Source organism: Strix aluco, chromosome 6, assembly GCF_031877795.1.
Source record: "Strix aluco isolate bStrAlu1 chromosome 6, bStrAlu1.hap1, whole genome shotgun sequence".
NCBI classification, from domain to species: Eukaryota; Metazoa; Chordata; class Aves; order Strigiformes; family Strigidae; genus Strix; species Strix aluco.
The window spans coordinates 597,469-610,696 of record NC_133936.1 but is presented as its reverse complement, the minus strand read 5'-3'; the positions used below and the strand labels follow the sequence as shown (position 1 = coordinate 610,696).

Genomic DNA, 13,228 nt, shown 5'->3' with positions numbered 1-13,228 from the left:
CCTAAATAATCTTAAATACATGCATCTTTGGAAATAGGGAATTAGACTTTAACATTCAGGCATGTTTGCTTTTCTTATCTTCCATGCACACTTCTAAAAAAAGAGAGCGGTAGTTAAATTGGCAAAAATATTTTTACTTTCTCAAAGGGTTGGGTTTGTTTCTTCTGACACAGTGTGGAAGTTCATTGCATGCAGTTGATGCTGCCTGCAGGGGAATGTGGTAGGAGAACAGCTGTTCAAAATTGAAGGCAACAATTGGATGACAGCAGAACAACCAAGAAATACAGATCTTGTAGAGCCACATTTAGCTGAAGTGTTTCCTTACTGTAAGAAAATAAGCCCGGCATGAGGGATTCACATTTGGAAAGAGATTACTCCTCCCTTGTCTTTTCTTCTAGTTGTACTTTGGGTCCCAGCACTTCAACCATGCTGCTAGCTGCACATGGAGTTTCGTGAAATGTTCTGGCATTCTTTTTCCTCTTTGCATCAGTTTTGGTTTGCAATTTTTTATCTTTGGTCTTGCCAATTCAATTTCAACACTTCAGGTAAATTATTGAGCAATACCCTAACTTAGGTATTAAAAAAAGCTGTAGTTAGTTGTTAACCTTTGTTTTCCAGCTCTGTCATCTGACTAGGAAAACCTAGCACTTCCAACATGTATTTCTGCTGTCTTTGAATCATTACTGTGAGCAATATATTTTTCAATTGTTTTGAAAATATATTCTTACTTTAGCTGAAATTTGCATTTCCTGCACTAGCAAGAAATTTCCCTGTTTTGAGTGTATTTCCCTGTTTTGATGTGCCACTTAGTACGGTGTGAACCAACAGCTTGTTTTTTCCATAGATCAGAAAATCACTGCTGCTGTCAAATTGCGAGTGACTGGACTTCTCTGTTTTAAAACAGAAAAATAAAGTTTAGATTGGACATCTATGAGTGTACCTTTTAGTGCTCCACCTTCTGTGTGAATGTAAGGGATAACCCAATTAAATTCCTCCTTTAACTAGCTCAGTAAACAATATTTTCAGATGGTCTTGACTTTCTGGATATCACAGTGATCCTAAAATACCTTTTCAGCTGTAAAAGTACTTTTATCTTTGTAGGAAACTTGGTTTTATCTCTAAGGATGAAATCTGAAAAATATTCTGTTGGAAGTGAGGTTTTTGTTCCCCCTTGCTGTCTCTGTTACAATAAAATAAAATCTCGTTTACTTGTGCATTTAAATTTTTCTAGTCACTATCTGGATTCTGCAGTGGAGGGTGCACAGGGAGACAAGTCATGCTAAATTGTTGCTGACAAATATGTTTTCCTATGTTAAATACTTGTATTTCAATGCAACTCTATGCTCGTTATTGTGGTATATCCCATAACGGCTGACAAAATTTTATTTTTAGCAGGTGACTCCTGCGCAGAGAATGCCTTGCAGGTTATAGCAACATCTGGCCACAATGCAGATCTTCCCCCTGGCAGTCAGCCAGGCTCTGAGGTCACGTACAGAATGAACTTGGCTAAAGGAGTCTCAATGTCACTGCCATCTTCACCTCTGATGCCACGCCAGTCCTATCTGATGCAGTCAAGATCAAACAAAAAGTCTCCAGGTAAAACGAAAGCCATGAGCAACTGAAACCTTCATAGCCCTGTCACTCAGTTTTTGATACACTTTACGGAAAAGTAACACAGTAAAATGACGTTAATCTTTTGAAATGAGAACACAAGCAGATAATGCTTTTTGCATGGTCCCAGGAAAAAAGGTAATTGGTGTTTAAGTAGAATATATTATCTCATATGACAAAGAATTATTCTAATTGGTATTGTAAATACCTATATTGAAATGTCAGTATGTTTAAATGGTTATTTATGATTAGTATATCAGTTGGGTGGAAGACAACTGCAAAAACGTTTGTTTATGCATATGTTAGTGATTGCATAAGAATAAATGTTGCTCGTGGCTTTTACAGTTTTTTTACTTTACTTGTATCTACATAAATAAATGTATTAATAGATAAACTGCTGCTGTGACAAGAAACCTATTAATTTGGAGTGGTTGTGTCCTTCGCAATGACCGCATACTTGTGTGTGAGCCTCGCTAAATAAGGTGCTCCATCTGGTTCCTTTTTATCAGCATTCTGTACATATAAATCATTCCAACACTCTAGCATCACTTGGGTTCGTTCAGGTCAGACCCTGAGCGTCGAGTGAAATTGTCCATATTCCTATTACTTCTGGAGACACTCAACAGTTTTGAGGTTCTTTGTTGTAAAGTTTATAAGATCTAGGAACAAAGTGTGTCAAAAGTTGGTTTTTGTCAGCACTGAGAAATGTCTTGGTTAGTGACCCATGTTACATAAAAATAAAGAAAAAATGTTGCTCAGAGAGTTGCCACGGGATTGTAAATACAATTTGTAAAAAGTATTCTTGGTTTAAGTTGCCTATCAATGTGTACTTTTTCCTTTCAAAATTTAAAAATAATAATCTCACTTCATGTTTAGATAATTTTGGGTTGGTTTTGACAGTTCACATAAAAATTCTGAGCCACAGAATAGCATTTTGTTGTTTTGTCTCTTAATACAAGCGATTTGTGTGCTAAACAACTTTAAAAGATAGGGTGAAGTCCTTGTAATGGAGAATTAAATGGGATTTTTGCCCAAGACCTAAGTGAAGGTCAGGATCTAACAGTTTTGTTACCATTGGGAAGACTTCCCTGCGTTCTAGGTACATTCGAGGTAAACCTTCCCAACCTGCCCACTCCATGATTTAGTTTAGTGACACACATTTTTATAGGCAGGGTATAGGCTGCTAACTGTTTCTCTTGCAGAAGGTGTATAACAGTTGCTAAATTTTGAATGAAAAGCCATATTCACATTACTTCAAGGTCGTTCCACTGTGACACATAGCCAAAGAAAAAGATTTCTTAAGATTATGCTCTGCTGTGAATGCATTGGCATCTCTGTACCATTATTTTGTACAAATACCTAACCAGGTGATAGGATGCTGGTGGAAACATTCTGTGCTATTCCTTTGACTTTCAATAAACTATAGTCGATGGAAGATGATTTCATACAAATTATCTGTCTAGCACCTGGGGCACGAGTAGTAGAAAGAGAGAATATACTAATGTGCTGATTTGAAAACACTGTGATTTAGTAGCTTACAAATAGGTTAAAGATTTTTCAGGACACAGTGGATAAAAGAAGAAAGGATTGCAGGGAAAGTTAAAGTAGTATTCTGAAAATAAGATGTAGGGATGAGGTTATCTAACCAGTGGTAGAACAAAATTTTAATTTCAGTCCTCAGTTTACAGGTGAAGGCAAAGCAACTACTTAAGAGATGTAAATCATATCATTAATATTTTTTAAAGTCTTTGAAACTGTGTCATAGAGCAGAGGAGGAGACTGCCCCTTGACATGTCGTCACTTGTTCTGCCTTTGTTTCTGTCCTGTAGTTCTGGCTGATTAACCCAGGCATGCTGATGGTCATATATATAAAGTGATACACTTGCATAACTTAACTTTCTTGAAATAAAATTCTGTTTCGTGTCTACCAGACTGCAGCAGTATACTGCATGTATACATAGTGGTGATGGTTGAAGAGTATATTCACTAAATGCTGCCCAGGTTTTAATGAAGAGTTTTTCATAACTTCTTATTGAGTGAGTAGTTTCAGTTAAAAATTCTGGTTAGTGAATTAAAACCAGTCAAATTTTCCTGACAATGTGTTTCAGAGTTACAAATTTAAAAATAAAAGTTATAGTTAATCCATAGTTATTTGCACTGGGGTATTGCAGACATTTTGAACATGTTAGTAAGTTTTGGTAATTTGCCATATCATTTGGCGGTAGTACCAGATGAAAAACAGCAACAACAACAAAATATAAGGCCAGTTTATAAACTTACATTCAAGAAATATATAAATCCAAACAGAAACAGTTTAATTTATAATTTAAAATAATGGAAAAGTACTTTTTTTTTTTTCCCCCCTTCCTGTCAGGCATGTTCTTACTTGTGTGAACATTTGCTAATTTTGAAGGTTATTTTACCTTCTAGGTTGCTTCAGGGTTTTTTTGAGTTTATCTAATTTTTTTTTCTTAATTAAAAATGCAATGGTAGGAAAAGGGTGTTATGCTTGAAATGATTTTCCCTATGAATTTTGTGTACCTCTGTAGTTTTGTACTCCAGATGACTCAGAGAATAGGATGCTTTTGCCAGTGTATGGCTTGGCCGCAGAGGTACCGTGGGGAGTGTGGTGGTTTTCTTTTGTCCCTTTAGACTAAGAGGATTTTGTTCCATCGTAGGCATATTTGTTTCATGAATAATGTAATTATCAGGTCTCAGGTTTGGAGTCATCTCACTGAGAAAAGCACTTGGATACCTCAGTATTTAGCAAGTTAGAGTGTCTGTTCAGAACAGATTTGGAAATTGCTAGTCTGGGGACCCACTGGACCAGCACAGGACTTTTTTGTTTTGATATCTCTTTGAAACTGCTGTCTGATCTCGGGCATCCCCTTTTTCATTCCGTTTCTCTCGTCCGCTGCTCCTCTAGGCGGGGTTTCAGGCGTGAGACTGACCCGATCCGTGCTGTGTGCTGGGAGACCAGCACATTAGTGCTGTGAGCTGGTTGTGTTCCTGTCACAGTGGACAGGCACGGTGACTCACGGGGCGTCTTTGCTGCAGCGCACATGGGGTCATAGCTGCTTTTTTGCCCGTCCATCTGCAAGTGGGTTGGCCACTAGAACCTCGTAACACACGGGCAGGCAAAACCACGGGGGAGGAAGCTGAGCTTCTGCCTGGAACACAGCAAGCTGCACAGTCCTGTTTGCACAATCGAGCGTGAGTGATATTGTAGTTTAATTATTTCCATAGGAGGTGGGGGAGCTTCTCTGGGAGAAGAGCTTGGAAGAGTACCAGTGTTTCTGGCCCCAGTTCAGTCCTCAACTGTAACTATAAAAGGAGGGAAGAGAGAAACTATATCTTAAATTACTAAGGAGCCTAAAATTATTGGCAGAACTCAAGTGACAGGTTCATCTGGAGTCAAAAGCTTCCTTAATGAAATAGTTCATTGGGGAGGGGGTACGTAAAAGAGCAGAAACAAACAGAACAAGGAAAAAGTTGTCAGCAGGACAACTCTGGGAAGGGGAGCAGTAAATGAAAAACTGCCACAGTAAGTTGAGTTTCTTCTACTGTAAAGCTTAGAATGAACATTGCTTGGATTGGTAATCTTACAGGTGTGCAACTAAATCACTAATCATGTTCTTAAAGGGATAATAATTGATTGTACTCTGATTTAAGAGGCTCAGCTAAAAGAATGCAAATACTGGTTTATAAAGGAGGTTCCCAAAAATTGGTTGTTGGAGTTCAAGGTGTGAAGGAAAGATACTGCTGCTGCTCTTGAAGTAACAGTTTACTCACTTAAATTATTGATACCATCATGCTTGAACAGAGAAAGGAAGCAGCTTTCCTTTTAAAGACATCACTGCATGCCAGAGGTGACTGCTGGGAGAATCTTCCATAAACATGCCATAGAACTTTTAGTTAGTCTTTAAATTAAACTTTAATTAAAACTTCTAATTAATCAGCATACCTGATACTTGAGACTAGACCAGGTGAGAGAACTGGTTTCACCTGAGGCTTCAGTTTTGTGCACTGCTGTTGGGAGCACTGGGAAGCAGTTCCTCTCACTGGTAATCAGCTGCCGGAGTGCAGGGTCCTGCGCCGGGGCCGGGGCAGTCCCCAGCATCACTGCAGGTACACGTTCAGCTAATGCTGGTGGGAGGGAAAGCCATTTCAGAGGGTTGGGAAGGAGATGCACAATTTACAATAATCTTGCAGAAAATCAGCTCTTCTGCAGTCAAAAAAAGCATTAAAAATTAATAGGAAAGCAACAGATATAAACAAAAAAAGTATCGTTATGGAATTGTATAAATCTGTAGTTTGTCTACCTCGGGAAGATACCGGTGTCCCTCTGGTGATACCAACTTTAAAAATCTACGATGGAGCTAGGAAGGAGCTAGAGAGGGGCTGCAGGCATGACTAGAGGTGTGGAATGGCTCTGAAGGAGAAGTTATTTAAATAAATCTGGCTGGAATTTTTCTGCCTGGAAGAAAGACAAATGGTGGGAAAAAGAGACAGTATGATTACTCTTTCACGCAGCATTGGGTTAACTTGTGGATGGTGCACACTGTTTAAAGAAAGGCCAGGATAAACTCTTGGAAGGAAAATCCATCTAGAACTCTCAAATAGAAAGTTAACACTTCTGGCTCCAGAAACAATAAGCCACTTAACACAAGTCAGGAAGAGTGTGCAGAGGAGGCGTGTTGTCCCTATCTTCTCTGCTCTTTTGCTGCTGATAAAATACTGTCGCAAATGAACCTTTTATCAGACCTGATTCAGCCATTTTACACTCTTGGAAAAGAGCTTCAACTGTGCACATACAGTTCATGATTAAATGGGTCCTTTTTCATCCATGGATTAATTCATGTGTCCTATTCTAGATTAGTGCATGAAAATAAATTCACCATGAATTTTCCTAGTAATTGCAATGTTGTGTATCAGATTTACAAGTACTGTAAGTCACTTCCGCATTAGTTTGTGAGGAAGAAAATTCAATACAGGGGTCTCCTCCACAGCTTAAAGCGTGAATGTTAAAAAAAATACATCCTGAAGGTATTTCCATTCTGATCTTTTACACGGCTGCTACATGGTGCCCTGCGTCTTTTAGAAAGGTTGCTTTTTGTTGTTCAACCTTGATACATCTAATTATACTTCTGCTTACAAATGATAGATTTGGACTATTGTCCCCTTCAAGAATGGGAATTTGTTTCAAAGGAATGTATTTTTAGCTGCTTTCACCAGGGCAAATGCTCCTTATTTCTGTTAGGAAACAGCATTGAAAGAGCACCCTCTGGTGATAGTTGGTAACGAAGTGATCTTTTAGTTTAAAGAATGTAATCATCTCACAGTCTCTAGGTAGAGATATAACCATATGCCCATATATGACTTGCATTCCCTGCCCAGTATTTCTCAGGTAAGAAATCAGGTTATCGCCACGTTCCCATATTCGGCTGTGAGGTGAAAATCCGAAAGGGTGGGTGGGTGTCGTGAGGAAACGCCTGGGTGCCCTTGTCAAAGCGGGTGGTGCCTGGGCCTGCTGCCTGCAGGCTGGGGAGCAGCCAGCCACGCTCCTTCCGTCCCTTGCAGCGTGGCAGGGCAGGGTGTGCCCAAGGACAGAAGGAGGAGAGCTGCAACTCTTCAAAAGCAGTCGTCAGCCTTGAAGTACGCGTGAAAACGAGCAACAAGTCTGTGTAGTGTTCAGACTACACTAGCATCTGAGACTGCTGCCAAAAGGAGGGATGGGACACTTTGTATGACTGCAGGTGTCCTAGCCTAAATATACTGTGGTTTTCTAACAGGGTAGGATGTCCCAGAGAACTTTGGCATGCCTTTTTAATTCTGGGTTATAAGCAAAATATGTAACTCAGAAACTGTAATGCATTTGGGGAGAAGGATTTGGGAAACAAAGCTTGTATAGCATAGCGTTGATAGTTGTTAGTGCCTAAGAATTTTAGTACTGTTTAGATACTCCTGATGAAGGCCAAGACCCTGCTCTGAGAAGGTCTGGTGTCTTTTCCACAGAACTTAGACAGTAGAGTGAAATGTACTGGGAGAGCAAGAGCGGGATGTGGTAGGAAAGCAAGAGGAGGAGGGAAGTAAGAGAAACTGAACCTGGCTGGGGAATCGAGCTGCACCGAGATTATGTGAGGAAGTATGGTGGTGACAGAGAGCCTTGGGCTGGGACCCGGGTTCCTGTAAGGACAGTTGGGAATGGGTAGGGTGGAAGGGAAGTGTGCAGGGAAGCCTGTCGTGCCAGGATCTGGAAGAGCGTCACCAGAGAGCGCAGCAGTTCTAACAGCCAGTCCTTCCTCCGCTGGCAGACGATATTTCAAACTGTCGAAGATTCCATTTGTAGTGCTTACATGATGTTTAATTACACTTAGATGAATAGTTTTCATTGAATGGTTTGAGTTGGAAGGAACCTTAAAGATCATCTAGTTCTAACTAGAATTTAGCTTTGAGGTTCTTTGATTCTAAAAAAAAAAAAGGTGACCATGTAATTCTTAAGTTCAGGATTCTGGAGTATCACAAGAAATATTCTTCATGACATATGCCAAGTTCTGCATGCTTGCTTTTGAGACTCTGATTTTATTATTAATGTGAATAAAATAGTAAGAGTAATATACAAACATGTAAGATGCAAAAGTGGAATGCTGCCAGTAGAATGATTTTCTCTTCTGCTTTGTCACTGTGGCCTAATGCACATATTTAAAATTCATTTGGCTGAAGCATGTTGGACACATTTTCAAGTGAGGAAACTTCCTTTCTTGCTCCTACAGTGATGTTACACGACAGTGGGAACCTGAGATTGTAGCTCTGTAATATAACTAGAGGTTGTATTTAAATAAGGGAAAATCACTGTCTATTGCCAAAGCTGGGGAAATCCACAGAGATACCTCTGGTTTAGTTTTTTGTTAAGGTCAGCAACTGACTGTGTTGCTAGGGACTTCCAGCTAATACTTAGGTTTTTCTGGATCAAACATTGGAATCACCTACCATACCTCAGGCTCACTAAAACTGAAAGTTTCAAGTGGCTTTGTTAACACACATTACAAAAATTGGGATTGTCTTAATGAAAATCCAGGGCAAAAATTTGGGTTTGAGTTTTCAGTACCACTGATTGTGATGTTTCCATTCCCCATGCCATTTAAATGTCTTAACTTTCCAGTGTGTAACTTTGCAAGGTTCCCTGCTCATGTTTTCCAAAATTCTTAGTGTTGAAAATGCCTTTATTGATATAAAATTTTGTTGACATATTTTTCAGGATGTGGATAAATATACGGTTTTAGTTCTACGATATATCGTGCATCAGCATAGCAGTCTGCCTGCCAGTACTATCAGTTGCTGAATTAAGATCAGAATTTCGCCCTGTGTTTGTGATGCCAGCAAAAGTTTGCTGAGTCAACACTACCAATATACTTTTTGGGGGTAACCTTTAGAGGGCAGCATCGTTCCCCTTCTGTTAGATAAATTGTGTAGTTAACATTTCCTGTGGTTGCTACTAAACCATATTTAGCAAAAAATAGGATCGTAAACAGCCTGAAACCAAAGCATGAAGCTAAAAGTGAGAGTAAAGAGTGAATCGGTTTAATTTTTGAAAAGTGTGCACCTGTGAGTACACAGTTCTTCTAAATACTGAAGGTGGTATGTTTGCACTGAGTATGTAGGTGAACTGGGAATGTTGCTGTGTAATGAAACCAGAAACCATTAGTAGCCACTAATGTTTTCTTTTGTTGTATGAACTCATCTCCACCATTCCCTACATCAGGGCAGTGTCAGTATTTGGAGAAAGTGTGTGGTAATACAAAGCTTCTTGGGTTTGAATTATTTAGTGTGTTGATGTTGCAGGTGGTCTACCTGTACTCTTTTTCTCCTAGCTTCAGAGATGCTGATTACAAAATTACCTTCCTGTTGTAATGGAAGATAAAAACTCTGAACCGAGAGCCCACTGGAAGTTGTCTGAGTTCGAATGTGTCACTCACTTCACATACACAGGAAACTTTTTCAGATCTGTCACAGCACGCAGATCGGTTTTGTTTTCAAGCAGGCTTGGCATTCCGAAAAGCCCGAAGAGGGTGTTTCTTTCTCACCGGAGCGAGAGTGCAGCAGCTCACTAGTCTTTACAGTAGCAGCTGTGTATGTAAGAAATAATTCCTCTACTTCCTTTGCATCACAAGGATAGACACTGTACACATGAAACTTGCAGTCCGTCTGGAAAAAATTAGCTACACTCAGCTCATTCCCGTTGCAGGTCCGATCAGGAAGCCCAAGTATGTGGAAAGTCCTAGAGTGCCAGGTGAGGCAGCTCTACCGCTGAGGAAAGGATCAGAGCAAGGAGAACCCAGTCAGAACGGTAAGAGTCTGTTTGGTGATGCTTTATTTGGTATAACAGCTGTTCATTACAGCCAGAGTGATACAGAAGAGCCTGCAAAATCAGGAAGTCTGATTCTTTATCTGTAAGGATGTTGTGCAGATTTAACACGCTTGTGGTATGTGATCTTTACAACTGGCAGTTCTTGCAGGCAGAATGATGTCCAGGGGTTGTTGATTGCTACATGTGCCAAAGGCCTACTAGAATCTTTTCTGAACTTGTTTTTAATGTAAATTGATTCCAAGTGTGTAACTCTGCACTAAAATGCTTCATTTTAGAAATTCTTTAAAAGCTTGCTCCATAAGAAGGCAGTAACAGTAGACTCCTGTGCTGGCAGAGCTTGGGAAAAGCTACCTCCCTGGAGTTAATTGGTATTTGTGGAAAGTTTCATGTTTATTAAATTTGACTAGTGCATAACAGAGTGTGGCTTTGACATTGAATGTCATGGTCAGAGCAGAATGACCCTATGTTAGTATGGGACTGTATGTGCTGATTTCGTATGCCTTGCATTTTTAAATTAATTTTTCAGTTTAACTGACCTCATTAAAGTCATTGCATGTAACTGATGAGGCTCCAACTGAACAACTTTTGTTTTCCTTTTGCTTCAATTTTAAAGGACACTACAGTTTTAAAAGCCAGTGTTTTCTTTTTAAAAAAAGCCTCTTATTTTTGATACTTACTAGTGAAAATAGAATTCATTGCAATTGTTTTCACCATCATCTTCTGTATGCCCTATTTAATACATTACAGTTACCCTGGTCCCTCTTCACAGCCATCTTAGTGCTGGCATTCAAGTTTTATGTCCAGCTGGGAAAGCATATAGTCCTCATCCCCTCGATCTGAGGAGTCCTCCTCCAAGTTGTACACCCAGATAGTGAGACTACCGAAGGTCAAAATTAAACACTAGTGTTTAAGGATTAAGCAGTGGTTGCTGTGCTGAACATCTTGGACTCTTGGCTTTTGTCTCTGTTGCTGAACTGAACTTGTTACTATGCCTGACATTTACTCCAGACTTGTCTGAGAGGCTGATGTGTCCTCTTTTGAACTTCATCACTAAGTCCGTGCACCTACACCTCTCTCCCTTTCTTCACTCTTCCTCTGACACACTCCTTATCAATTATGAACTTCTTGTTGTGTGAAGTCTCCAAATTTTAATCTGATAAACCCATTTGGATGTCCCTACTGTCTTCCCGTTGTGTGGGGATGACGTCCAGAAGCGCTGGGGGGAAGTCACCGTACGGGTGCTCCTGCCTCTTGCCCCTTTGCCGGGTCAGGTGCCAGCAGTTCCGTAGCTGACAATTCTGGCTGTGAGAGATGATGTTCCTTAATTAATTGATTATACATGAGGACGGGGCAGGCCTACATATTATTCTTTTTTTAATGGACAAAAGAAATAAATCCTGTATAAATGTTTCTGCTGGGGAAGAGCGTTACAGGTTGGTAGGTGATGCCAAACTGTTGGCATCAAAGAAGGAAAATGGGAGAAGGTGCTGGTCTGTGAGATTGCATTCACAACTGGTGTTTTCCCTGGGCAGATCTGTGACTGGCTAGGTTTGTTGGAGGTTGCCTTGTTTTGAACTTTGTCTCATTGTATCTGTTGGACGCCAGAAGGCATCTTAAAGCACGGTGCTGATAAAATTAAATGTTTTTGCAAACAAGTCTCAGAAAAGCTGAGACTTTTAGAACTGGTGTCACATCCTTTGCATAGCAAGCACCACAAAAACATATGGTATTGGTTGCAGTGTTAACCGGAGATTAAAAACCACCGGTATTATTAACCTCTACTTTTCATGTTTTTAACATTACAGAAAACTTTGCAAAAAATTTACTGGAACAGAATTTCAGTCTACCACTGAGCTTTGACAGCATTGAGTTTAATGCTGTTGTTGGGAGAATAATTACGTCGATCATCAGTCCAGTGATGAACTGGTTGCACTTAACCATTTCTGGTTTGACTGGCAGCTGGTTTTTTTTCTCCCCTAGATTTGTGCAGATATGCAGAGCATCCAAGACTCAGCAACAGTGTAAAGTCTAATGGACAAAAAGCTTAGATGACATTAGCTTCTCTGTTAGATATATTGCTGACAGAAGAACTGGTGTTTACATTTGATTGTACTTTTTCTACCTCTTGTAACAGTTTGCAAATATAAGGTTCTAATCTTCATCACCTTTTTTCCCCCCACTCCAAAGCAAAGCCTGATAAAGACTCAAGCTGTTCTCCTGCAGCACAAGAATTGATGACAAGATTGGGCTTTTTACTGGGAGAAGGGATCCCAACTTCTGCTCATATAGAGGAGAAAAATGAAATCATGGTAAGACAATGGAAAATAATATATTTAATGTTCATCCTGTTTATGAGAAGACTAGTGTTATTTCCTCTGCTAGTTGCGGTTACTTGATACTTACCAAACACAATCCATTTTAAGACATATGGTAATAGGATTGTAGACTAATTATATCAAGTGTGTGTTTGTTTTGAAATGGTGAGTTGATCTTCCATTCTTAAAAAAAAAAATAGACTCCTCATCATTTCTTTAAGTTTAATCTACTGTGAATGTGAATAGCTTCTAGGGTTATCTCTGCCTTATTTTAGTATTTAGGAGGATCTTTTTTTCCTTCTGTTCTCAGTGATTTATGTGACTGGAAAATGTCAGTGCTTTGTTAAAATTAGGAGCATGCCTTTGGGGGGTGTGTGTTTGTTTTTCCTGAGAAGTTCATTTCCAATTGACAGTCTTTCTCGGCCATTTGGGGGTAGAGGAATTGGGGAGAAGCAAGCAGCTACTACCCATATGAAACTCATCTGCTAACCAAAACTGCTCACTAACTACCAATCTCTCTTTCTTGCCCTTCCTCTCCTCACTTTTAGTCCCAGGCCTCATAAATCTTAGTGCATCAATTTGGGTTTCATTGGTAGTGAAATGTGAATAAGACTGCAGTTCTAGTGCTTTTAACCCAAAGAATTAATATTGGAGGTGGATGGGAGGGGTATCCAGTAAGACATTTAATAGAGAAGAAATCTGTCTCACTGCAACTCTTCCACTGAACTATGAAATTCCCCTTTTTTTCTCAGAAGTCGCTTTTTAAGAGTAATCTGAAAGCACATCATTAAACTTCCAAATCAAGATAAAGCTTGTGCTTATTGAAGTTTTTGCTTGGAAAGTGGGCTCTCTGCTTTGTTCTGATGATGTTTGTCATTTTCAGTGCAGTAGTGTGCTCCCTCCTGTGCAGTAACTCTTTGTTTTCCCTCCTGTT

The 13,228-nt window shown here is 39.7% G+C and overlaps 1 protein-coding gene across 11 annotated transcripts in view; it reads left to right on the top strand.

Moving 5' to 3' along the window:
• TANC1 (tetratricopeptide repeat, ankyrin repeat and coiled-coil containing 1) overlaps positions 1-13,228 on the top strand; it is an 88,224-nt gene that overhangs the window by 36,741 nt on the left and 38,255 nt on the right. For 7 of the 11 annotated variants that reach the window (XM_074828393.1, XM_074828388.1, XM_074828387.1 and 4 more), the window contains 3 exons: positions 1,393-1,596; positions 9,857-9,958; positions 12,167-12,288. In XM_074828393.1, the coding sequence (XP_074684494.1) occupies positions 1,497-1,596; positions 9,857-9,958; positions 12,167-12,288 (324 nt within the window). In that variant the 5' untranslated portion in view covers positions 1,393-1,496. Of the gene's footprint in view, positions 1-1,392; positions 1,597-9,856; positions 9,959-12,166; positions 12,289-13,228 lie in introns of those variants that run through there. The other 4 variants (XM_074828390.1, XM_074828396.1, XM_074828394.1 and 1 more) reach the window with 2 other exon arrangements.